The sequence below is a fragment of the Scyliorhinus canicula genome, chromosome 15 (assembly GCF_902713615.1).
Source record: "Scyliorhinus canicula chromosome 15, sScyCan1.1, whole genome shotgun sequence".
Classification (NCBI taxonomy): domain Eukaryota; kingdom Metazoa; phylum Chordata; class Chondrichthyes; order Carcharhiniformes; family Scyliorhinidae; genus Scyliorhinus; species Scyliorhinus canicula.
The window spans coordinates 20469125-20496377 of record NC_052160.1 but is presented as its reverse complement, the minus strand read 5'-3'; the positions used below and the strand labels follow the sequence as shown (position 1 = coordinate 20496377).

Here is a 27253-nt window from a genome sequence, read left to right as displayed (position 1 = left end):
TATGCAGCTAAACTCTGCCTGACTCTAGTATAATGAACAGGCTGGTAGGGAATCAAAAGTTTCTTGCCAGCTTGCATCTGTACCAGTTGGTGGTGATTTCAGCCACATACTGCACTGTATAATGTAGCGGTGTCTCCACTTCTGTTTCATTAACGTACTAGAATGCCCATTGATTCTAGAGTTTCATTCTTTTGAAGTGATCAATCAAAAATCCGAATTTAGAAGAAAACTACATAAAAGGCTCACTGGTATTTGGAAACTTTAACAGCAAAATGTCCACTATTTGGGGGAGAAACTTTTACTTTGAAAGCAAAATGTCCAACTTTTGAACAGCGTATCTATCAGTGCAGAATACAGGGCTAATAACATCACAAATCTACCGTAACCTTTACAAATATATATTTTCATGAATTGGGATCATTAGGTCAAGCATGAGAACAGTTTGTCAAAAATAGGCACAAGTGAGTAATGCGCTTTTTAATACAAAAAACAAATGTGAACTATTATAATGGAGAATTTTGCGATAATTTAGAAGTTGGGCATTGCAAGTATGTGTCTGGGTGAGTCCATAATGTATACAATCAGAATTATAAGTGTTGGGACACGTAGCTGGTAGAAAAATGTACAGTTGTGAACTGCAGATGGTGCAGAGAGATCAACCCATATGTGTGTGATTGATTTGCTAACTGTTACTTTAAAATAGTGCGCAGAAGATGTTTTTTTAAGCTTTATTTGCCTGTTGAGTTAGCTGCCACTGAAGCTGATGTGTTCGTGCAAAGATGGGAAATTGACCACAAACAATGTGGGAGGGGGGGGGGGGAGTGACCATACCAATTCCAATACTCTATCCAAATTTATGCATCACAATTAACTATTTACAAGGTTATGAGTTTTTAAGTAGAGTGGAATAAATACTGTGATACTTTAAAGGATTGTAGCATTTGCTATCATTTACTTCCATCGGTATTACTACTTGCCTCTTATTGCAATATCCTGGGTTCCTGATTGACATTTTTGGTTTTGTCTTTGGGGGAGAAAAAAACTGAAGTATCTGTTGCATGAAATAATACCACTGTGTGCCAAATAAAGGCTGTCATTCAATATTGTAGTTCAGATGACAATTATAAACAGTTTTAGCTTTGCTTTCAATATTCATGACGTATGAGCTCTTCAAGGCAGGTTCCAATAAGCGTTCTCCTGTATCTCTCCTCACAATGCATTTATGCTGCAGAGCATCACCTTGAAGCAATAGCGGTTCTTTGGCAGGCTGACACTGCACAGTTTACATTATGGGGTGAATTGTCACTGTGTGCAGTGCAGCAGATCATTTTGACTTTGAGGGGAGGGTACCTTACCCAACAGATGAAAAGACCTGTATGCACTTGGGAACCAGATGTCGGTTAGCTCAGTTGGCTGGGTGGCTGGATCGTGATGCGGAACGACACCAACAGCGTGGGTTCAATTCTCTGAAGGCCCCACTCCCCCTTTTCAACCTGGTCCCTCACTGAGGTGCGGTGACCCTCGGGTTAAATCATCACCAGTAAGGCCCCTCTCTCTCACAGGGGAGAGCAGCCTATAATTCTCTGGCACTGTGGCAACTTTCATTTCGCTTAAGCTAAATGAAAGTCGCTACAGTGCCAGAGGATTATAAGCTGCTCTCCCCTGTATGTAGGTGAGTGCACTTTAGGACAGATCTGCGGTACAGATGCTGTGTTTGTTGCTATTGAATGTCAGCTGAAGGTATTCCCTCTGCTACTGTGCACTGCAATTGATGGAAGCTTGCCTGTAGTCCTTTTGTTGCTCAGTCCATTATCAGAGTAACAGAGTCCTTTAGTGTTCTGCAAAGACGTTCACTGTTGTAATATGGGAAATGTCACAGCCAATTTGCACAATTTCATTTCATTTCGCAAGCGAGCTCCCACAAACAGCAATGTTCTATTTAGTCACGATGGTCAAGAGATAAATATTCTCCAGGACAGAGTGCCTTACACAATCTGACCGGGTCCTCCTTGCTGGACATTCCATCTTTCCCTCCTCCCATCCATATTATCAGCGCTCATCCTTTAAACCTTCGACATATCATCAGCCTAATATTGAATGAGGGAACACGTTTGCAGTGATGTATGGCCTGTTTCTTATATCTGTATAGTATCTGTAGTTTTAAAGTGGGGCTCTCTTTCAACCTGGATGTTTGGCCGTTATGATCAGACTGCATTTTCAACAGATAGGTGTTACTTCAGAGAGTGTGGAAAGTCATTTTCTTCTGCTGTGAAGGTTTGAGATTATATCTAATCATGCCACCCTGTGTGCCATTAAATACAGACAGTGCGCAACCCTGTGGCACTGTGTCACCCAGACCAATGACTTGAAAATAGAGTGTTCTCGGGGAGTCCAGCGAACCATGCCCATATGTTCTGGGCATGCCCGGCACTGGAGGAGTTCTGGAAGGGGGGTGGCGAGGACGGTGTCGAGGGTGGTGGGATCCAGGGTCAAGCCAGGATGGGGAATCGCAATTTTTGGGGGTGGGGTGGAGCCGGGAGTGCAGGAGGCGGAAGAGGCCGGTGTGCTGGCCTTTGCGTCCCTAGTAGCCCGGCGGGCGAAGGATCTTGCTACAATGGAAGGATGCGAGGCCCCCAAGCGTAGAGACCTGGATCAATGACATGGCGGGTTTCATTAAGCTAGAGAAGATCAAATTCGCCCTGAGAGGGTCGGTACAAGGGTTCTTTAGGCGGTGGCAACCTTTTCTCGACTTTCTGGCTCAACAATAGGGTACGGGGACAGTAGCAGCAGCAACCCCAGAGGGGGGGAGGAGAAAGGTGGGGGGGGGGGGGGGGGGGGAGAGGGAAAAGGAGGGGGGGGGAGGGAAAAGGTGTGTGGGGGGAGAGGGAAAAGGTGTGTGGGGGGAGAGGGAAAAGGTGTGTGGGGGGAGAGGGAAAAGGTGTGTGGGGGGAGAGGGAAAAGGTGTGTGGGGGGGAGGGAAAAGGTGGGGGGGAGACGATGACTGTTTGTTTATTTAATTTAAATTTATTTTTAAGTTCTTTTGTTGTTCATTGGGGTTGGGGGGGTGGGGGATGGGATACATGCGTCGATACGGTCTGGGGTGTTACAGTTATTATGGGTTATTTTGTTGCATTTCATTGTTTGTCGTTACGTCTTATATTTTCTGTAAAAAATTCCAATAAAAATTATATTTAAAAAAAAAAAAAGAAAATAGAGTATTAAACACATCCAAGGGCAAAGGGCTCTCTTGGACTAAGCATTGATTAGTTTGGTCTATACATTATTGTTGATTTAATTGAAAATGAAAAAATGAAAATCGCTTATTGTCACGAGTAGGCTTCAATGAAGTTACTGTGAAAAGCTCCTAGTCGCCACATTCCGGCACCTGTTCGGGGAGGCTGGTACGGGAATCGAACTGTGCTGCTGGCCTGCCTTGGTCTGCTTTAAAAGCCAGCGATTTAGCCCAGTGAGCTAAACAATTAACTGTGGTCGTTCCCCTGAGTAACAAGTATACCGTTTTGGATACTTGTGGGGGGGGACGACTTACCAGGGGTAAGCCATGGGGTACGGGCCTCTGGCACGGAGTCTGTCCCTGTTGCTCAGAAGGGAAGGGGGGAAAGGAGTAGAACATTAGTAATTGGGGACTCAATAGTCAGGGGCACAGATAGGAGATTTTGTGGGAGCGACAGAGACTCACGTTTGGTATGTTGCCTCCCAGGTGCAAGGGTACGTGATGTCTCGGATCGTGTTTTCCGGGTCCTTAAGGGGGAGGGGGAGCAGCCCCAAGTCGTAGTCCACATTGGCACTAACGACATAGGTAGGAAAGGGGACAAGGATGTCAGGCAGGCCTTTAGGGAGCTAGGATGGAAGCTCAGAGCGAGAACAAACAGAGTTGTTATCTCTGGGTTGTTGCCCGTGCCACGTGATAGTGAGATGAGGAATAGGGAGAGAGAGCAATTAAACACGTGGCTACAGGGATGGTGCAGGCGGGAGGGATTCAGATTTCTGGATAACTGGGGCTCTTTCTGGGGAAGGTGGGACCTCTATAGACAGGATGGTCTACATCTGAACCTGAGGGGCACCAATATCCTGGGGGGGAGATTTGTTAGTGCTCTTTGGGGGGGTTTAAACTAATTCAGCAGGGGCATGGGAACCTGGATTGTAGTTTTAGGGTACGGGAGATTGAGAGTATAGAGGTCAGGAGCACAGATTTGACTTCGCAGGAGGGTGCCAGTGTTCAGGTAGGTGGTTTGAAGTGTGTCTACTTCAATGCCAGGAGTATACGAAATAAGGTAGGGGAACTGGCAGCATGGGTTGGTACCTGGGACTTCGATGTTGTGGCCATTTCAGAGACATGGATAGAGCAGGGACAGGAATGGTTGTTGCAGGTTCCGGGGTTTAGGTGTTTTAGTAAGTTCAGAGAAGGGGGCAAAAGAGGGGGAGGTGTGGCGCTGCTAGTCAAGGACAGTATTACGGTGGCGGAAAGGATGCTAGATGGGGACTCTTCTTCTGAGGTAGTATGGGCTGAGGTTAGAAACAGGAAAGGAGAGGTCACCCTGTTGGGAGTTTTCTATAGGCCACCTAATAGTTCTAGGGATGTAGAGGAAAGGATGGCGAAGATGATTCTGGAAAAGAGCGAAAGTAACAGGGTAGTTGTTATGGGAGACTTTAACTTTCCAAATATTGACTGGAAAAGATATAGTTCGAGTACATTAGATGGGTCATTCTTTGTACAATGTGTGCAGGAGGGTTTCCTGACACAATATGTTTACAGGCCAACAAGAGGCGAGGCCACATTGGATTTGGTTTTGGGTAATGAACCAGGCCAGGTGTTAGATCTGGAGGTAGGTGAGCACTTTGGAAACAGTGACCACAATTCGGTGACCTTTACGTTAGTGATGGAAAGGGATAAGTATACCCCGCAGGGCAAGAGTTATAGCTGGGGGAAGGGCAATTATGATGCCATTAGACATGACTTAGGATGTGTTGGTTGGAGAAGTAGGCTGCAAGGGTTGGGCACACTGGATATGTGGAGTTTGTTCAAGGAACAGCTATTGCATGTTCTTGATAAGTACGTACCAGTCAGGCAGGGAGGAAGGGGTCGAGCGAGGGAACCGTGGTTTACCAAAGAAGTGGAATCTCTTGTTAAGAGGAAGAAGGAGGCCTATGTAAAGATGAGGCGTGAAGTTTCAGTTGGGGCGCTTGATATTTACAAGGAAGCGAGGAAGGATCTAAAGAGAGAGCTGAGACGAGCAAGGAGGGGACATGAGAAGTCTTTGGCAGGTAGGATCAAGGAAAACCCAAAAGCTTTCTATAGGTATGTCAGGAATAAAGAATGACTAGGGTAAGAGTAGGGCCAGTCAAGGACAGTGGTGGGAAGTTGTGTGTGGAGGCTGAGGAGATAAGCGAGATACTAAATGAATACTTTTCGTCAGTATTCACTCAAGAAAAAGATAATATTGTGGAGGAGAATGCTGAGACCCAGGCTAATAGAATAGATGGCATTGAGGTGCGTAGGGAAGAAGTGTTGGCAATTCTGGACAAGGTGAAAATAGATAAGTCCCCGGGGCCGGATGGGATTTATCCTAGGATTCTCTGGGAAGCCAGGGAAGAGATTGCTGAGCCTTTGGCTTTGATTTTTAGGTCATCATTGGCTACAGGAATAGTGCCAGAGGACTGGAGGATAGCAAATGTGGTCCCTTTGTTCAAGAAGGGGAGTAGAGATAACCCCGGTAACTATAGGCCGGTGAGCCTAACGTCTGTGGTGGGTAAAGTCTTGGAGAGGATTATAAAAGATACGATTTATAATCATCTAGATAGGAATAATATGATTAGGGACAGTCAGCATGGTTTTGTGAAGGGTAGGTCATGCCTCACAAACCTTATCGAGTTCTTTGAGAAGGTGACTGAACAGGTAGACGAGGGTAGAGCAGTTGATGTGGTGTATATGGATTTCAGTAAAGCGTTTGATAAGGTTCCCCACGGTCGTCTATTGCAGAAAATACGGAGGCTGGGGATTGAGGGTGATTTAGAGATGTGGATCAGAAATTGGCTAGTTGAAAGAAGACAGAGAGTGGTGGTTGATGGGAAATGTTCAGAATGGAGTTCAGTTACGAGTGGCGTACCACAAGGATCTGTTCTGGGGCCGATGCTGTTTGTCATTTTTATAAATGACCTAGAGGAGGGCGCAGAAGGATGGGTGAGTAAATTTGCAGACGACACTAAAGTCGGTGGAGTTGTAGACAGTGCGGAAGGATGTTGCAGGTTACAGAGGGACATAGATAGGCTGCAGAGCTGGGCTGAGAGGTGGCAAATGGAGTTTAATGTGGAGAAGTGTGAGGTGATTCACTTTGGAAAGAATAACAGAAATGCGGAATATTTGGCTAATGGTAAAATTCTTGGTAGTGTGGATGAGCAGAGGGATCTCGGTGTCCATGTACATAGATCCCTGAAAGTTGCCACCCAGGTTGATAGGGTTGTGAAGAAGGCCTATGGTGTGTTGGCCTTTATTGGTAGAGGGATTGAGTTCCGGAGCCATGAGGTCATGTTGCAGTTGTACAAAACTCTAGTACGGCCGCATTTGGAGTATTGCGTACAGTTCTGGTCGCCTCATTATAGGAAGGACGTGGAAGCTTTGGAACGGGTGCAGAGGAGATTTACCAGGATGTTGCCTGGTATGGAGGGAAAATCTTATGAGGAAAGGCTGATGGACTTGAGGTTGTTTTCGTTAGAGAGAAGAAGGTTAAGAGGTGACTTAATAGAGGCATACAAATGATCAGAGGGTTAGATAGGGTGGACAGCGAGAGCCTTCTCCCGCGGATGGAGGTGGCTAGCACGAGGGGACATAGCCTTAAATTGAGGGGTAATAGATATAGGACAGAGGTCAGAGGTGGGTTTTTTACGCAAAGAGTGGTGAGGCCGTGGAATGCCCTACCTGCAACAGTAGTGAACATGCCAACATTGAGGGCATTTAAAAATTTATTGGATAAGCATATGGATGATAAGGGCATAGTGTAGGTTAGATGGCCTTTAGATTTTTTCCATGTCGGTGCAACATCGAGGGCCGAAGGGCCTGTACTGCGCTGTATCGTTCTATGTTCTATGTTCTATGAGCACTTGATTGCAGAAATTGTCCAAAGATTCGGTCAATTTTACTTTCCCAAACTGCAGCTTCTGTTGACGGAAAATCGTTTTGTGTTCCTGGCAGGCAAGGTAGTGTCACGGACCATCTTTTGGAAAAAATTATCCTTGTACATTGGCCCGAGAACAAACTGATAAAAGTTGAGAAGAGTGCTCGGTAGTGATGTGTAGTACGTGTCTCTTTCAATTAGAATGGGCACCATTCCAATGGAGCCACTGTTTTTTAACCAAAGGTTGAGGCTTTAGATTGCTGATCCAAATGTGAAAGGATTTGAAGCATTGTCTTTTTACTGGTTGAAATGTTTAGGTTATTCGATTCATACTGACGTCTTACACATTGTAAAAACGCAAACTGGGCAGAAACTTTGGGAGGTGAGTGAAAAAGATGTGCATTTATATAGTGCCTTTCACAATCACCAGTTGTCCCAAAACATTTTGCAGCCAAATTAGGTATTCTTTATTAATTTGCGAGATGTGGGCGTCACAGGCTAGGCCAGCATTTGTTGCTCATCTCTAACTGCCCTTGAGAAGGTGATGGTGAACTGTTTTCTTGAACCGCTGCAGTCCCTCTGGTGTAGATACTCCACAGTGCTGTTAGGGAGGGAGTTGGCGGATTTTGACCCAGTGACAGGACAGCGATATATTTCCAAGTCAGGATGGGGATGGCCTGGAGGGGATCCTCCAGGTGGTGGTGTTCCATGCATCTGCTGCCCTTCCCATTCTAGATGGTAGCGGTTATGGGTTTTGAAGTTGCTGTCTGTGGAGTCCTGGTGAATTCCTGCAGGGCATCTTTTTGGCGTGTAGTCACAGTTGTAATGAAGGAAATGTCATATTGAAGATGGTGACAGGAGAGAAGAAATAGTAGTTTGTGGAAGGAGGATGAAAATACTACATATTTGAGGATAAGCTGCATCAACAAGGTTAGGATTCCATTGAGTATGGAAGATTAGGGGGCGATATAAACAAAGGGAATCAGTAGCCTAATGGTATTGTCACTGGACTAGCAATCCAGGAACCCAGGAGGCTCTGGGGACAGAGTTTGAATCCCACCACGGCAAATGGTGAAATTTGAATAAATATCCAGAATTAAAAGTCTAATGATGATCATGAAACTGCTGCTGATTGTTGTAAAAATCCATCTGGTTCACTAATTTCCTTTTAGAGAATGAAATCTGCCATCCTTACCCGGTCTGTCCCACAAGTGACTCCAAATCCACAGCAATGCCCTTGGGGTTGCCTGCATCTCATGAACAAATAGAAATATATATAATTGGGTTGATAGAGAAAAATAATTTGACTGGGATTTCGGAACAAGGGGGCACACCCTTGACTTCTATCCAGGTCATTCACTGGTGATGTCAGGATGCACAAGGGCAGTGGAAGGGCAGACGCCCTCCACACACAAGGGCAGTGGAAATGAAAAACTCTCCCCGCTAGAAAATCCGATGAAGCAGGGGGGGTCAACTGAATGTCGAGTTTGATCGATATTTGCAGTGTTAAGATATTAAGCATTACAGATCCAAGGCAGGCGAGTTAAAGATACAGGTCAGCCACAAACTCATTGAATAGTAAAAGAGGCTTGATGGTTGAATGGTCCACTCATGTTCCTAATTTCTTAATAAGCTGCTCTCAATGAAGACGCAGTGAAGGAACATCTTTGGAAAGCAGAGCTATCTAAACGAAAAATATTGCGTTAATTCCCCCTCCCCACCCATCCCACCGACTTGGCTCAAAGCTCTTGAATTCCCTCCATAACCATCTTCACATCTCGCTTTTCCGTTAAAGCACTCCTTGAAACCCAAAGCTCTTTGGCCTAATATCTCTTTATGTGATCTATTGTGCCAGATTATGTTTGCTAATGCTGCTGGGATATTGCTACTGAATTAAAGGTGCTAGATACATGCAAGTTGTTTGGTTGTGTCCGGGTGCTGCCCGTGGATGCAGCAAGGCGCAGGGGAGTCACATACTTTAAAATCAAATGTCTTGTGTTTCCATTATGTTGCAGGAACTCAATGGACAAACCAAAGAACTGTGCCCTCGGCTGTGCTGCATGAAGAAGTGCCAAAACGGCTATGGCTTCAATCTTCACAGTGAGAAAGCGAAGCCTGGGCAGTACATCCGATCGGTTGATCCAGATTCCTGCGCTGCTAAAGCTGGCCTGCGGGCCCAAGACAGAGTTGTGGAGGTAACAAAACCGTTTCCAAACCCTCCTAATCATTTTCCAAGTTCACCAATGATCCCACTGGTCTCTTAGCAGAATTGTGTTCTGATAAATGCTCCGGGAGAATCATGTGTTTGTCTGTTGCTTCTTTGCAGGTGAATGGTGTGAATATTGAAGGGAAGAAGCACAGTGAAGTTGTAGCTTGGATCAAAGCCAGTGAGGAAGAGGCCAGGCTGCTGGTGGTGGATCCAGAAACGGATCAGTACTTCAAGAAACTGGGAATAACTCCAACTGAATCACATCTGAAAGGTGGGAATTGGCAAACAAAAACTTAATTTAGTCCAGTGAAAAGAAAACTAGACATCTTTATTCCTGGGATTGACCAAGGTGGCCATTCAGAGGTCCATGATGGACGTAGCCCTTGGAAGGTGGGGTTAGTCTGGATGCCTGCCACTCTTCTGCAGTCTTGTTCACCCTCGTACCAATAATCTTTATTAGTGTCACAAGTAGGTTTATATTAACACTGCAATGAAGTTAATGTGAAAAGCCCCTAGTCGCCACATTCTGGCGCCTGTTCGGGTACACGGAGGCAGAATCCAGAATGTCCAAATCACCTAACAAGCACGTCTTTCGGGACTTGTGGGAGGAAACTAGAGCACCTGGAGGAAACCCACGCAGACACTGGGAGAACGGGCAGACTCCACACAGACAGTGACACATGCCGGGAATTAAACCCAGGTCCCTGGCACTACGAAGCACAAGTGCTAACTAACCACTGTCGCCCATCTGTCCTCTGAAATTCTAGAAGTTTCCTAGAAGAGCCCACTATGTCTGTGCTGGCCATCAAGCACCTATCTATTTTAATCCACTTTTATTTGTACTTTTTGTTTTTTTTAATTAGTTGTTCCCCATCAACAAAGGGGACACTTCTGTTCAGGTTTTTTACTTCTTGATGATGGTATTGGGGGTGATGTTGCAGTATGTTAAGTACAACCAATAGAAAATGCACCTGGAGCTGATACTCTTATTATGTTGCCCATTGTGCAGGAAATACTCAGCAGGTCAGGCAGCATCTGTGGAGAGAATGAATGTTTCAGGTTTCATCTTTCCGTTCTGAATGACAGGTCATTAATCTGAAAGTAAAACCTCCTCCGCATCATCCCAGAAACCTGCCTTAAATCCCCTTGGCTCCCCTCCAGGTGTTCCAGCCCGACCCTGCCTTCCTGTAACACTCAGACAGAATTTTTCCGAGAGTGCAGTTTTCCGCCGAGCCGCCAGACAAGTTGGTGGGGGAAGGCATCCCTGCCGATGCCAGCTATCCAGAACCACTTAACGCTCTGTGGATCATTTAATCCCTTACTGGGATGGAAGTGCTGCCTCGGGAGAGCTTGCCAGACAGTCTGATAGGCTGGCAGCTCTGTAGTCCCAGAAGTGCCGCTGGGAGCAGAGGCCACTATCGATACTGCAATCAGTCTCCAGAAGTAAACTGCAGGGCGCACAGAACCTGGGGAAGTCCGGGATCTGGTGTTAGGGAGGTGAAATCTGGGGGGTTGAGAGGGGTAGGGGTCTTGATCTGAAGGGCAGCTGGAGCGGTGTGATGGGAAGCTGGGGCCCAGATCTTTTGTGCGATCTCGAAAGGGGGCCTGTAACCCCTCCCACCTGAAGCCCAATCAGGGGATTCTCCCTCCACCCAGCACCCCCACTAGCTGCAAACCGGCTGGTGGGGGCCTGTACAATTCTGTCGCTAATAAAAATTAGGTTTCCGCTGAGCTTCGTGTCTCCTCTGAAGGATGGACAGACACCCCAGACATTGACCGTTGTTATGGCTTCCGAGTGAGATTGCTACATCATGCACGGTTCCCAGTGGAAGCTGGATCAAGGTGGCTTAAGCTCAACCGTGGATTGTTCCTCCATCTTAATTAATTCTTGATCAACGTTGTGCTCAGCCAGAAGAATGACTTCATTAGTGGGGAATGGAATTTGTTAACATATTGTCTGAAATGAGCTCATGGTGGGTTTTAGATGTGGTGTAAAGCTGTGTGGGGTCAATTGTTATTTCACAGCACGTTGAGCCAATAAATAAATATATTTGAAGAATTTCAAATAATTTATTCGAGTGACTTTTCTGCCTTTCTGGCTGAAGCTAGATCAATGTCCCATCACCCTGAGCAAAAATCACAGCATCTTGCAGAAGGAGGCAATTTGGCCCATCCAGCTTGTACTGGCTCTTTGAAACAGGGTGAGGGGATGGCAGATTTCCTTCGCTAAAGGACATTAGTAAAGCAGATAGATTTTCCCAACAATTGGCAATGGTTTTGTGGCCACCATTACTCAGGCTAGCTTTTTAATTCTCCATTTGATTATTTGAATTTAAGTTCCACAAGCTGCCATGGTAGAATTTGAACCTGCTGTCCCCTGGGCATTAGCCTAAGCATCTGGATTACTAGTCCAGTGGCATTAGGGGCTGCTTTAGCACAGTGGGCTAAATAGCTGGCTTGTAATGCAGAACAATGCCAGCAGCGTGGATTCAATTCCCGTATCGGCCTCCCCGAACAGGCGCCAGAATGTGGCGACTAGGGGCTTTACACAGTAACTTTATTGATGCCTACTCGTGACAATAAGTGATGATGATTATTATTATTACCACCCTGCCTCTGTCTCCCAGAAAAACCGCTGATGTTCTTCTGTATCAATCACCTTTTATTGTGTTTAATTCTGACTCTGACCTGGCATTTGTTGACACGGCCACTGTTGTCTTTGGGCACACTCCATTTTTGTTGCATTAAGTTGCTGCTGTATAGAAATATTTTTTTTGTAGGAACTCAACTGACTGACATCGGAAGGAGTCGGGGAAACAGAAGCAGTGCTTCTAGGAATCCTAACTGGATGCACCATTTTCAAACCGCTAGGTCTGGAAGTAACTTTCAAAATGTAAATTTGATGCTGTGCCCTGCAGTTGTCGAGAATGGAGTTGAAACTGTCCAAGGTTGAATCACTTTGGAGCTTCCACCCTGGAGGCAAAATAGACTTTAATCACATAGAGGACATGTTACTGAGGTCCTGGAGATGAAAGCAGTCGTTGCTTCAGCTCTTGGCACACTGTTTTACAATAAAATTCTTGAAAGAGTTGGGATTCAGTAATCCAGAGGCCCAATCCAATGCTCTGAAGTCATGGGTTCAAATCCCACCACAGCACCTGGTGGAATTTAAATTCAATTAATAAAATGAAATCTGGAATATAAAGCTAGCCTCAGTAATAATGTCTGCGATGACTACCATTGGTTGTCTTTAAAAAATCATCTAGTTCGCTGATATTCTTTAGGGAAGGAAATCTGCCATCCTTACCTGGTCTGGCCTACGTGACTCTGAAATGGCCAAGCAAACCATTCAGTTCAAGGATGATTCGGAATGGGCAACAAATACTGGCCTTGCCAGAGAAACCCCCATCCCATGGAAAAATTTTAAAAATTGTGTTTAGAGTCCAATACCATAATCAAAATTGTCTTCCTCTTTAGTTAATGAATGTCAGCTGGTCTAATGTGGTAACAATTCATGAGATCTGTGTGTGATTAGTGCATGGAGTACTTTGGAAGATCACTCGTGTTTGAGAATTTTCTGATGTTCCATTTTATTCTGTGTTCTCCCTTTCAGGACTTTTGCCACAACCACTGGCAAATGGATCTCCAAGAACTCCGGTGAGTAATGACTGATGGATTGTTAGGATGTTTGATGCCAGTAGGCAGCGTAATTCTAATTCCACAATCTGAATATTGTGGATGAAAAAATTCTTCTGCGGCTCTGTCCCTTCCATTTTAAATCCAGAAAATGTTCTCGCGTAGGAGTGCACAGAAAAAGGCCATTTAGCCTTGGTTCTTGCCCCACTTAAGGTCATTTCCATCTAACTCTTATCAGCATAACCTCTATTCTCTCCTTCCCCATATACTTGTCCAGCGTCCCCCTTAAATACATTTGCTTTAACCATTGCCTGTGATTCCACATTCCCATTGCTCTCCGGGTGAAGAATTCCTTACGCAATTTCTTTGTGTTTTTTTTATATGATGCCCTCAGTTTTGTTCCTGCCCCACAATCGGAAACTCTCTCTCTCTCTCTCTCACTCACTCTCTCACTCTCTCACTCTCTCACTCTCTCACACTCTCACACTCTCACACTCTCACACTCTCACACTCTCACACTCTCACACTCTCACACTCTCACACTCTCACACTCTCACACTCTCACACTCTCACACTCTCACACTCTCTCACTCTCACACTCTCACACTCTCACACTCTCTCACTCTCACTCTACTCTATCAAAACCCTCAATAATTTTACAACCTCTATCAACCCTCGGCTATAGATTTCAATAAAGCACCCATAATCCTAGAAGTATTCGGAGATTGTTCATAGTGGGACAGTGTGCAGTCCTTGCAAAGAGAGCACCATTCAGAGTGCCATGTCGGGAGGGGGGGTCAGGTAATGACATAGCTTCGCCATCACCATAACATCTAGAACTTTCCGACGGTAGCCAAATGATGCCATCTTCAAAACTAAATGTGGAGAGGGCAAAGTTTTGACTTTGTCTGAAGGTAAAATAGATGCTTTTTAATGCCAGGGCAATAGAAATGGACATGGGGAGAGTTGGATAACAGGCGGTTGAATCCATCTCCACCTCTCATCATCCAAAATCAAAATTACAATTTGCAAAATCACAAGTAAAATTTCCATTCTAGATCCCATGTACTTGATTGCAAATGTCTTGCTAAGCCACACACTAAGTGGAATTTAGTTGCTGCGATCGTCTTAGTCAGGAAGATCAGGCAAGGCAGGCACTTTAATGTTGAGCGCAGGTGTAACAATCCGCCACTAATTGCCACTTCGGGAAAGTTACAGGCCATTGCCAGAAGTGGGATAAAATTTTTGTTTTGAAATCTTGGAAATGCTGCAGGGGAGATGCAGGTCAGAAAGGGACACACAAATATTCAACTCAGCAAAAAAGGACAAGGAAAAGCAAACACATAACCAAAGGCTGCAAGGGAAATATTGGATGAAAGAACATGGTAGTAAACTTTCTACACCCAGCTCCAGGAAATGAAAGACAATATGGGCAGAACTGGCAGTGTTTCCACTTGCAGCTACAAACTTGCAACTTGTATAATTAACAAGCCAGAACCGATGGGGTCGGGACTACTACAAATTGTATACCGCCCCAAATCTAACTGATGAGCAAAGAAAACGAATGGCAGAGATTGTGAAAGCCTTGAACGAAAGCTTTGAATCCAAATTGAACACAACTTATGAACACTATGTATTCAATATTAGAGCCCAAGGGGACATTGGACAGTATGTGACTACAGTAACACAGCTTGCAGAATCGTGTAAATACAGACAGGTAAATGATGATCTGATGAAAGATTGAATACGAGACCCCCTCGGTGAGAGAAAGTGTACAGAAAGATGGGAAACTTGCACTCAGGAATATTATAGATGTGTAGAAATACGGATCTTGTAAAACATCCGTTAGGACATAGATATGGAAGAGCACACCAAGAGATATCGGGCCTAAAGAGCAGAGCAATCACAGGCCAAGGGCAGGATGTAAATACTGTGGAAAACATCATACAAAGTGTTAGGATACTGGGCCAAACCCCAACTTTTGTTAGGACACCAGATGAGAATCCCAAACAATTTTTCAATTTGTAAACACTGTGAGGAAAGGATGCTTCACTCAAGAGTGATGGCTCTGACCAATATGCGTCTTTTATGTTAAAACAAACTTTAATTTAAACACAGAAGTAACCACATTAATGTCAAATGAATAGCTTTATAATTATCAGTTAAACAGTTCTTAAACCTACGCCTGCCACTATTTCCAATGTAGCCCAATACAGTTCAAATGCCACTTCTTTAAATAAAGTTAACAAAACACGTTACTTATCTGTGTAGAAACTTTTGGAGAGAAATATTTTTGGAACAGATCCAGTATATTTCTCAACCTAACAGCATTTGGCGAAACTGCTGTTCAACTGAAATTCTACAACAGACTGCAAAACTAGACAGTCCTGGTTCCTCCCATTAATTACATCATCTGTATCCCACTGTGTTCCATGATCAGCTAGGACTAAATACAATCCTTCATAAATTATCTACGCTCCAGGGAATCTCCAGAAATCACAATATTATTCCATTAGTCCTTTATCTTTCACTAAGGTGGAGTTAGAATGAATGATTACCTCACCTCTTATGACTCTTAATTAGTAGACACGCTGCCTGTATGTATTTTAAACCAAGGTCTTTAACAATATTACTGAAACAGAATATAAAATATAACAATTTCTACATTCATCAAGAAAGGAAGAGAAGGATTCCCAGTGTGGGGAAAACAGTGTTTTAACTGCAAGAAGCTGATTCATTTTACACGCGTGCTTTGCTTGAAAGAAGCAAAATAAGCCTATACAGATGAGAGATATCAACAGAAGAGTCTGATGAAGCACTATACAATAGGTTGGGCCAGTCATGTCTACAGGTGATAAGTGGTTTGTGATTGTTACAATGATGACCGCAAGAGAGTTTCAAGTAAACCAACTATGATGACCGCAGGAGAGTTTTGAGAGAACCAAGAAGCATCAGATGGACATTAATGCAACATCACGGCCTTCGCAGACCTGTGAAAAGTGGCTCAACATGGTGATCCAGCAAGGAGGCCCTCAAAAGTATGGTTGAGGCCATATGATGGCACGATATTCACACCGGGAAGATAAATTAGTCAGAGAGCCCAATGCAACTGAGTTCCAGATCATAGCTGCAATATAACCACTAATCATCTCCGCTGAAGCAAGTTTAAAGCTTGAACCAGTAACCTTGAATGTGCCAACAGAGGGTTACAACCTGTCGTAGCGCACACCACCATTGACTGCTGAACAGAGGAAGACCAAGATATGTTTCCAGGATCTACCCGGAGAATATCATTTCAAATTAGATGTAAGTATAGAGCTGAGAAGTGTTCCAGCTGCCCTCAAGCATAAAAAACAAGATAGAGCTGGAAAATTATATTTTTTTTAGTTATAATCTTTATTGTAGGCTTCCATCAACACTGCAATGAAGTTACTGTGAAAATCCCCTAGTCACCACATTCCGATGCCCGTTTGGGTACATGGAGGGAGAATTCAGAATGTTCATATCTGGACTTGTAGGAAGAAACCGGAGCACCCGGAGGAAACCCACAGAGACACGGAGAATGTGCAGACTCTGCAGACATTGACCCAAGCCGGGAATCGAACCTGGGACCCTGGCGCTGTGAAGCAATAGTGCTAACCACTGGATTAGGAGCATGAAACAACCTGTAAAGTTGCAAGTATGGCTAGACCAAAGGATCGAAATAAAGTGCTGAAGAGATCTCTTTACCCCATGCCAGCCATTGAAGGAGTGTTGCTGCAATTTGCCATTTTTACCCTGATTTTTACCCTGAAGGATGGTTACTGGCAAGTGAAGCTGGATAAAAGCAGCAACTTTCTAACTACATTCTGGATGCCGATTGAGAGATTCAGATGGTCGCACATAATATCTGGTATACCCACGGTTCCAGAAGAGTATCATCGCAGACAGCACGAGATCTTCTACTTGTCTACGGATGTGCAGACCCAATGGAAGAAGCCATAGCTGACCATAATCTGAATTCAATATGACTGCTAGAGCAAGCTCATCAAATGAACCTAGTTGAAGAAGAAAAGAATTGTAATTGAAGATGCCTGAAGTCAAGTACATAGGTCCTGTGCTGAGAGTAAAAGGCCTTTGCCTGCATCCTGACAAAGTGAGAGCTGTAGAAGCGATGAACAGATGTGAAAACAAGATATTTGCCATTGCAAGCTCACCGCCAAGCATGTGCAGTGGAATCAATTGACTAGTGACAACAATGCTAAGGTACACCTGAGGGAAGGAGCAGTGCTCCGAAAGCTAGTGTTTGAAACAAACCTGTTGGACTTTAACCTGGTGTTGTAAGATGTCTTGCTGTGCTCCCCCCAGTCCAACATCCAGGTACTATGACTTCAGTGATGAAGCCACTTGTAACGTGATGCAAATGAGCTAGGTGTTGGAGCAACCCTAATGCAGCAAGGGCAATGAGTTGTATTTGCCTTCTCAGCATTAATGCAAATGGAACAACGCTACACCCTGATCCAGAAAGAGTGCCTGGCTATTTCTTTTGCTTGTGAGCATTGTAGGAGACGAGGGAAAATAGGTGCAGGAGGAGGCCATTCAGCCCATCGAGCCTGATCTGCCATTCAGTATGAGCACCTCAATGCCTTTCACACCCACTATGCCCAACAAGATGTAACTTACCAAAGTGCTATAAGAAGTAGTAGTGGTGCTGACAATGGCAAAAATCAAGACACGTGATCTGCGCGGCAAGAAAAAGGAGGAGCTACTGAAACAGCTGGATGACCTCCAGGTCAAACTCTCCCAGCTCCGTGTTGCTAAGGTAACTGGAGGAGCTGCATCCAAGCTATCCAAAATCCGTGTCGTGCCCAAGTCTATTGCAAGACTGTCATCAATCAAACAAAAAAAGAGAACTTGAGAAAATTCTACAAGGGCAAGAAGTACAAGCCTTTGGACCTGCGACCAAAGAAGACCCGCGCCATGCATCGTCGACTAAACAAATATGGAGAGTTTGAAGACCAAGAAACAGCAAAGGAGAGCGTCTGTATCCCATGCGCAAATTTGCTGTAAAAGCATAAATGTTCTGCCATAGAAGATATTAAGTTTAAGAAAAGGGGGGAAAAAAAGTAGTAGTAAAGGATGGCCTGTGAACATTGTTATCCCCAAGGAGTAAAGCCATCAAGGAAGTAAACTGAGAGCAAGGCAGGCGAGAGAGAAGTGCTCTGCAGATCAAATGTGAGCAATGAAATTAAGGACCATGTTGGCCAGTGAGGTGCCTGGAACAAGTACAAGTTAAACAAGCTATATAGCTTTTGATGACTCATGGCATCCCAGACAGGCAGCATAGTGGTTAGCACAGTTGCTTCACAGTTCCAGGGTCCCAGATTCGATTCCCAGCTGGGTCACTGTCTGTGTCGAGTCTGCGCGATCTTCCTGTGACTGCGTGGATTTCCTCCAGGTGCTCCAGCTTCCACCCACAGTCGAAATCCAAAGATGTGCGGGTTAGGTGGATTGAGTAGGATGCTCTTTGAGTAAGGGCTGGTGCAGACTCAATGGGCCAAATGGCCTCCTTCTGCACTGTAAATTCTACGATCTATGAATGAAGCTAGGAGTAGACCTCTCTCAGGAATATATTTATCTTATCTTTGTCGTCTACTATTCTGACTGCTGGATGGTATATCAGCTGACTTCAGTGACAGAAGAAATAGTAGAAGGCCTGAAAGCACATTATAGTTGTTACAGCATTCCAGACATTGCGATGAGTGGCAATGGCCCTCAGTTCATGAGTGAAGAATTCAGGTGTTTCACAAAGGATTGGGAAATGCACATCATCTCTGCACTCTTCCCAGTTAAATGGAAAGGCTGAGACAGCAGCAAAATATGCCAAAGGAATAATCGATATCGAGCGAATCTAGCACAGACGTATGCAAGGCAATCCTTGAGTGGAGTACTAGCCTGACTATGGAAAGTAGCCCAGTTCAAAGACTAATGCGTCACAAACAAGCCATTCTTCCAATAGCAAAAAAAGCTACTGAAGCAGAGGCGGACTTGCATGAAACACAGCGCTGCAGCGCGAGGCTAAAGCCAATGTGGGGTCCCATACAGAGAGGTGACTATTGTGGTGAGAACACCATGGGAGCACCAATAAGAGCTATTTACAGATGGGCTCATTCTCAGCAGGCAATGCAGAACAACATTGGGCTCTGATTGTGGACTTCCCTTTATAGCAGGCAAACAGTTTGCTCAATGTTGAAAGGTGGTGGAGCCTTTGATCTGTTCAGACACACATCACACGCGGAGGTGATGCTGGCCCACAGTTATCAAGGGAAGCAGTGAGGTGACTTTTAACCTCCAGGCCAGGGCTGAGTGGGTCAAGCAACCAAACGAGGAACAGAGGTCAGGTCAGATAAAGCCAGCGGCAACCAGCCAGGGGCACACCCGCGGTCGTCGAGGCTCCAGGCCCAGCCACCCCAGCGAGATCAGAGAGGTAAGCAGTCGACAGATGGGAAGGCCAGGCATTATAGTTTTCGGGGAGCAGTAGCCAGCAGGGTGACTTGACCAGGCAGAAACTGGAGTGGTGAAGGTGAAAGAGCAGAGGCTAGACCAGATAGACAGCAGTCAGCCAGAGGCACGCGGTCATCGAGGCTCAAGGCCAGGCCACCCAAGCCGAGAGGTGAGCAATCGTGTGGTGTGAAGACCAGGCAAGTGCCGGCATCGTGGTTGTCGGGAAGCAGTGGGGTGACTCGGCCAGAGCCAGAGGTCAGGCTAAGTGAGAGGGCTGGGTGGCAACTGGACTGGCGAGGGCTAGTGAGCAGATGCCAGGCCAGATACCCAGCAGCTGCAAGCCAGGAGCACATGTGGTCCTTGATTCATTTAAATATATGTTCACTGGATTCACCCGGCGCCTAGGGAATGTTTAGAACAGATCCACACGATCATGGACAAGTCTTAATGGTAACTAGAGCATGCCTCCCAGGCTATTAGAGACCTCTGGGTGGTTGGGACAGGAGAGGGTGGTATCCTGACACTCCCTGTGGACAGGGGAGTACCCTGGCACTCCCTTTGGTGTGGCCACCTTTACATTGCCACCCAGACACCCTGGCACTGCTACCCTTGCACAGCACCAGGAGTCTGGCCTAGGGGCGGGGGGGGGGGGGGGGGGGGGGGGGGGGCTTGCCGGGTTGAGGGGAGGGGGGGGGGGGATTCCAACAGTCCTTCCGTCAGAAAGTTGGGGTGGGTGAGGACGGAGGGCAGAGAATAGATTAGATACAGTTTGTAGGTCAGAAGGGCCAAGATCTACTATGGGAGTCCTTGGCCATCGAGACATATGCTGGTTCTTCAATTGCAGGGGATTATGATGAGTGCCTTGGCTAGCAAATAGTGCTATATATTTCTAAACACCATGTGACATTTTTCTGCACAATTGGTGCTGTATAAATGCAGGTTTTTGTTGCACACGTGTTAATATTTCTTACCTATTTTTGCAGTTCAATTTTAACAATGTTAAATTGCTGACCAATTGGATTTAAGGGGATCGTATTTTAGACTTGTTGCATTAAGTGCCACCAATTGTACAACGTGACAATTGTGAAATTGCAATTAGCAGCACAGGTTAATTGTTGTACCAATGCTGGTAAAGCAGTGGATGTAGTGTACATGGATTTTAGTAAGGCATTTGATAAGGTTCCCCATGGTAGGCTTATGCAGAAAGTAAGGAGGCATGGGATAGTGGGGAATTTGGCCAGTTGGATAACAAACTGGCTAACCGATAGAAGTCAGAGAGTGGTGGTGGATGGCAAATATTCAGCCTGGATCCCAGTTACCAGTGGCGTACCGCAGAGATCAGTTCTGGGTCCTCTGCTGTTTGTGATTTTCATTAATGACTTGGATGAGGGAGTTGGAAGGGTGGGTCAGTAAATTTGCAGACGATACGAAGATTGGTGGAGTTGTGGATAGTGAGGAGGGCTGGTGTCGGCTGCAAAGAGACATAGATAGGATGATAGGACATAGATAGCACAGCAGAGCTGGGCTGAGAAGTGGCAGATGGCGTTTAATCCTGAAAAGTGTGAGGTTGTCCATTTTGGAAGGACAAATATGAATGTGGAATACAGGGTTAATGGTAGGGTTCTTGGCAATGTGCAGGAGCAGATAGATCTTGGGGTCTATGTTCATAGATCTTTGCAAGTTGCCACTCAAGTGGATAGAGCTGTGAAGAAGGCCTATGGTGTGCTAGCGTTCATTAGCAGAGGGATTGAATTTAAGAGCTGTGAGGTGATGATGCAGCTGTACAAAATCTTGGTTGGGCCATATTTGGAGTACTGTGTGCAGTTTTGGTCGCCTCATTTTAGGAAGGATGTGGAAGCTTTGGAAAAGGTGCAAAGGAGATTTACCAGGATGTTGCCTGGAATGGAGAGTAGGTCTTACGAGTATAGGTTGAGGGTGCTAGGCCTTTTCTCATTAGAACGGAGAAGGATGAGAGGTGACTTGATAAGAGGTTTATAAGATGATCAGGGGAATAGATAGAGTAGACAATCAGAGACTTTTTCCCCGGGTGGAACAAACCATTACAAGGGGACATAAATTTAAGGTGAATGGTGGAAGATATAGGGGAGGGATGTCAGAGGTAGGTTCTTTACCCAGAGAGTAGTGGGGGCATGGAATGCACTGCCTGTGGAAGTAGTTGAGTCGGAAACATTAGGGACCTTCAAGTAGCTATTGGATAGGTACATGGATTACAGTAGAATGCTGGAGTGCATATTGATTTGTTCTTAATCTAGGACAAAAGTTCGGCACAACATTGTGGGCCGAAGGGCATGTTCTGTGCTGTATTTTCTATGTTCTAATGCTTTCCAAATGTTCCATTTCTGTGAAAAGCAAATACCGTTTTGCCTGTGAACACACTTCTGGGGGTGCAAATCTCGCAAAGATGGTAAATCTTGCCAAATTGCAATACAGCAAAATTTAACTGTGCCTAACAGTAATTCACTTACTACTTACTGGAATGAAAGTTTGCTAAGCACAAATCTCCTGAGTAGACGTTGGGCATGAGGAGAGCAAGCAGTAAATGTGCGCTGCTCCGCACTTGCAGTGACCTAATTAATTTGGATCAGTCAGAGAGAAAAGAGGACCCCTTGCCTGAAGATAAATGTGACTAAAGTGAATTATCCTGCATTGGCTGACAGCAGGGCTATCAATTTTCCTGAGTGAAAATTGATCTAATTTGAAATGAATTCATTCCACATGGCAGAAAGCGATGGAATGTTGACCTGTGAAGGATTCCAGTCTTTCAAAAGGGCAAATGAGGAGCACTAATCATTGTGGTAGACTGCACCAGGCTACATACAGCCTCTCTCAGTGCTCATATATAACTAATGCAGGTGACAGATAATGGCATGCATGTCATTTTAGGTCTTGTGACGTGTACCTGTTACAGAGCACACCATCACTTTCAAATTTAGAGAGTTTTAATTTGATTTTATTTTTTCCTCTACAAATTACTGGAGAATCCTCTTCCTCACTAGAATGAGTTAAAATGTACTGGCTTTGACATTATTTTCTTCATTTAGCAGTTGGCCAAAATGAATTATTTTGAACTTTCTAGCAAGGTGAGATACAATGAGGGTGCATGTTTGCTGAAACGAGACTGTAATTAAAAACCCAGTTCCCCATAAATTAGAGCAAGCTTAATTGTAGGGCTTGGTATTCTTCGGCTCTTTGGGGGTGTTTCATATTGTATCGAGAGCGGTGATTATTTCTAAGAGTATCTCGCGTTTTCTTCACATGGCTGCACACAAAAGTCTAATCAGACCTTTAAATGAAATTTATTTAGTTAAATTATAGGAATTATAATCTAAGGAGACTCTAATAATATGAATTGTATTGCAGAAGCATCCCAATTTAAAAAAAACATAAAATGCTCTTGTGATATGAATACAATTGGAGCAGTGCCCTAATTAAAGTTGCAAAGCCAGGTTCTGTTTTGAAGCAGTTTTACTTCCATGACGAGCATCAAAATTAGAAACCTGGATCCTAAGGCATTTGAATTAAAACTTACTTTCAGAGTAGAATTTTACATTCTACTTATTCAACTACATGATATGTAGAATTTGCAGCACAGACATGGACGTTACGTGGAATATAATGTCCAGTGAGTCGTCTCCTGCCTCTCGTCGACTCCCCCCAATCAGCATATCCTTCTAATGCTTTCTCCCAAGTAAGAAGTCTTACAACACCAGGTTAAAGTCCAACATGTTTGCTTCAAACACTAGGTTTTGGAGTACTGCTCCTTCCTCCGGTGAATCCACATTCACCTGAGGAATCCACATTCACCTGAGGAATCCACATTCACCTGAGGAAGGAGCAGTGCTCCGAAAGCTAGTGTTTGAAACAAACATGTTGGACTTTAACCTGGTGTTGTAAGACTTCCTACTGTGCTCACCCCAGTCCAACGCCGACATCTCCACATCATTTCTCCCAAGTGTTTTTCTAGCCTCCTCTTAAACCGCACCTACGCTACTCAACTCCATCATACCCTGTGGTAGCGTGTTCCACATTCGAATCGCTCTCCACTTAACACGTTTCTCCTGAATTCCCTATTGAATTTATTAGTGACTACCCCTCATTTTGGACATGCCTATCCTATTCAAAATTTTAAAGATGTTGCTCACAGCCACCAGCCTTTTCTTTGCCAATCAGTTAGACCGGTTATTGCTCTCTTTTTTTTTATGTGTGTGTATTCATAAGTTCATAAGATATCGGAGCAGAATTAGGCAATTTGGCCCATCGAGTCTGCTCCGCCATTCTATCATGGCTATGTTCCTTTTAACTATATTCCTATTTATCTTCTCTACCATTTTTCTGAACCCATGCAGATGAAAGGAGACCTAGACAATGATCCATTTGCAGAGAGCGGATTGAATTTAAGTCCCACAGCGGCTGAGACCAGAGAGAAAATGCAAGCGAAACGCAAGAACAAGAGGGCCCCTCCGATGGACTGGAACAAGAAGCATGAAATTTTCAGCAACTTTTAAGCTGAATGGATTGTCCCATTTGAACTCTTCGGTTTCCCCTGACCTTCAGCAAGAGTTAACATCCTCACTCCATTGATATTTGTTTCCTCAGCGCCTCAATAGCAGAGGATTAAAAGAAAATACCCGTTAATATGATCATTAAAAGACTGTGACCAAAGCTTTACCTTTTTACATGCCAGCTGCTTATTTGCTTTATGCTTAAGGTATATCTTGCATATGATTTGTCGTAGCGCAGTTTTAATCGTGCGGGCGAACAGACGAGATGCTTTCCACCAGCTTTTTGTGTTTGTTGCTTAATTTCTTTTTTAAACTTGAGCTGAGAATTAACTTGAGCTGAGTTTTGATGGTGCAGCCAGCCTTCATTACAGGACAGAATAACTGGATTATGTCGACAAGAATCGTGTGAGACTTGCTTGGTCGAATAACCTCCAGGCTAATAACCTACAAGCTACCATTGCCTCCATTCGAGCACCATGTCTCGTACGTATTTCCAGAGCTGCCTGGCTAAAAATGTCTTAGCTTACCTGGTCTTGTCTTTTGACGCTCTCGTGGGTTTCACCAGATGGTGTTTGAAATGCAAAAGTCTTGTCGAATTTGGTGGCAATTACAAAATGTGAGATGGGTAAAGAGGGGAGGCAAGGACAGATGCAATCTTCCTGAGCATTACAGCCTCAGTGTAAGACAATATATAGAGGAACCATTTTACTGCGCATCAGAATGGTTTGATTTCTTTTTGTATGCTAACTGCTGTTTTAAGCAGCGTTGAAAATATTTTTACATTCCCCGCCCTCCACCTCCAACCTTGCAACATCTTCACCAGATTTATATTGATAGTAATGAGTTACTTCAAGCAGTAAAATTTGAGAGCTAATTATGGAGATTAAATGTTGGCTTCTGGCACATTGGCACATCACTGTTTTAAGTTGACGAGAGAGGGGAGGTACATTTTAATGCCGTCACTGGGTAGCTATAAATAAACACATGCTTCACAATGCATTTAAATCGACTGACAGTACAGAATCGACTGGCAGTACAAAAATAAGAAGAAATTTTAAGTTTTAGCGACAAAAGTGTAATGATAGTGGCACGAACACTGACGTGGTCAGCATCCAGGTCGGTCCCCTTTATTAAGTATAGTAATGCAATCTGTTTAAACACAGTATTCTAAGAGTCCCTTGCAGGAGCACTAAGGAGGTGAAGGGATTTGGGGGGGGAAAAATGGGGTGTGATTATCTAAGGTGGATTTCCTGTGTTGCTTGAGGATTGTAAAGGGTAGTGGACTAGTACGTTTTGAGGATGCTCCAGATTGTGACCAGCTCCTGCTTGGATTAATTTTCCCTCTATTACCTTTTAATACTTTCCAGCCAGGAATACCGAGAGCAAAATCGTTAATTTTCTTATTTGACCTGCATGTTCTGGATGCAGCAGGCTGCAATTCTTGGATAATATATTTTTGTCACTAGCGTCAACTCTTAACGTATCCCTCCTGGAACGCACAGTGGCTCTCTATTTCCAACTTTGTATACAGTACTTTAATGAACCTTATTCACACAAGGCCAAAATCTAGGTGCCACATTTTGCATAGCCTCCTACGTATTCAAGGTAGAAAATAACCAGAAGCATTGCATAGGGGGCTAACGGTGGAGTCTGTAACACTGTTTGAGGTTCACGTGGATCTTGTAAGTTTTGGAATGAAACATGCACGAGCATTCAACAAATCTTTTGATATATAAAACCCAGAAAATGCTGGAAACATTTGGGTCAGGGGTCATTTGCAGTAGGGAAACCGGGTTTGCATTTCAGGTCGATTACTTTTCGCTGGAACACTTCATTCAATTCTGCCACTCGATCACTAACCTGAACTCAGTACCTCTCTCCAGAGGCACTGTCTGATCAAATGGGTGTTTTCCAGCATTTTCTTTTCATGTTCATTTTTAATTTCCAGCATCCACGGGATTTTTATTTTGATGTACTACTAGTTTGAAGTGCTGGAAAGAATGGGGCTTGAAAAATTAAAGTATCTCTAAAGAAAAGGAAAGATGATTGTGGGCAGTAGCCAGCAGCGAGAGGTGGAATGTGTTAATCAGCATGACAACCATCTATGTCGATAGGAACTGAATAATCTTTTGCTTTCTAGCTGAATACTTTGCAGTCAATAATGCAAGATAAATAGCAACTTGAAGGAAAGCACGTAAACCTTTATATAAACAGGCACATTTCTGATACCAGTGATTTGTGCAGTCGTTACACCTTCTACTTCTGAGAATCTAGTTTTGAAAATCTCATGAGCACATTGCAGTAACTTGTATAATACCCTGTCTTTTGTGTATACTGTATATTGTTAATAAATGTATTTCAGCATGACAACGTTGACTACTTTTGGCTCATTGAATGGGGTTTGGGTGGCATTCCGACGAACAAGTCTTTTTACCGTCCCCTGTCAGGTGTGAACCGGACAATAGCTTACGTTCATATAGAGCCTTTAATAACACTTTAATAAAGCAAATGTGCCAACTCCCAAGGCGGGAATTGAACCCGGGCCCCTGGTGCTGTGAGGCAGTGGTGCTAGCCACTGTGCTGCCCACTGGATTTGTTTGTGTTTGCAATTTGTATAGTAAGAGGAGGAGGTTGAGAAATCCAGAAACGATGTCCTGACTACTTGTGATGATTTTACAGCAAAGTAAATGTTTGTTAAGAATTAGAAAAAAACAATGAAATGAAATAGAATGGCAGTTAGAGTAAGGCAATGGCTTCACACACTGCCAAACCTTTAAACAGTCCTTAATGTAACTGCTTCCAGAGCTAACCTCCCCCGAATCTATTCATCATCACCGGTTTTAAGATCTATAAAAATCCAGTAACTTTTAGCACACATTTTCTTTTTGGGGTTGCTCTGGGGCTAACCAGCAGTTGGCCGTTCAAACGTGGCTTCATTCACACTGACTACTGGAGTTAACCAACTGTTCCTGCTAATGGCTGTGATCTAAAACCGTTCCCTTCATAAGTTTCATTATCCCCTTAAATCAGCGCCACCTTATGCTGAGGAATCCTGAGGAATTTCCTCCTCCAGGATTTCACCCGAGGAAGGAGCAGTGCTCCAAAAGCTAGTGATTTGAAACAAACCTGGTGGACTTTAACCTGGTGTTGTTAGACTTTTTACTGTGCTCACTCCAGTCCAATGCCGGCATCTCCACATCATGGCTATCTCTCTCCAGCCAGCAGCGCTACTCGCCCTATCTCAAAGCTGTCCTTATCCCCAGTTTTATTTC

The 27253-nt window shown here is 44.4% G+C and overlaps 1 protein-coding gene and 1 pseudogene across 1 annotated transcript in view; both read left to right on the top strand.

Moving 5' to 3' along the window:
* Positions 1-26351, top strand: part of LOC119978203 (Na(+)/H(+) exchange regulatory cofactor NHE-RF2) — a 144755-nt gene extending 118404 nt beyond the window's left edge. The window contains exons 3-6 of the mRNA XM_038819635.1: positions 9146-9325; positions 9457-9610; positions 12953-12996; positions 23826-26351. Coding sequence (XP_038675563.1) covers positions 9146-9325; positions 9457-9610; positions 12953-12996; positions 23826-23984 — 537 coding nt within the window. The 3' untranslated portion in view covers positions 23985-26351. The remainder of the gene's footprint in view (positions 1-9145; positions 9326-9456; positions 9611-12952; positions 12997-23825) is intronic.
* Positions 17648-18068, top strand: LOC119978204 (annotated as a pseudogene).
* Positions 26352-27253: the final 902 nt, after the last annotated feature.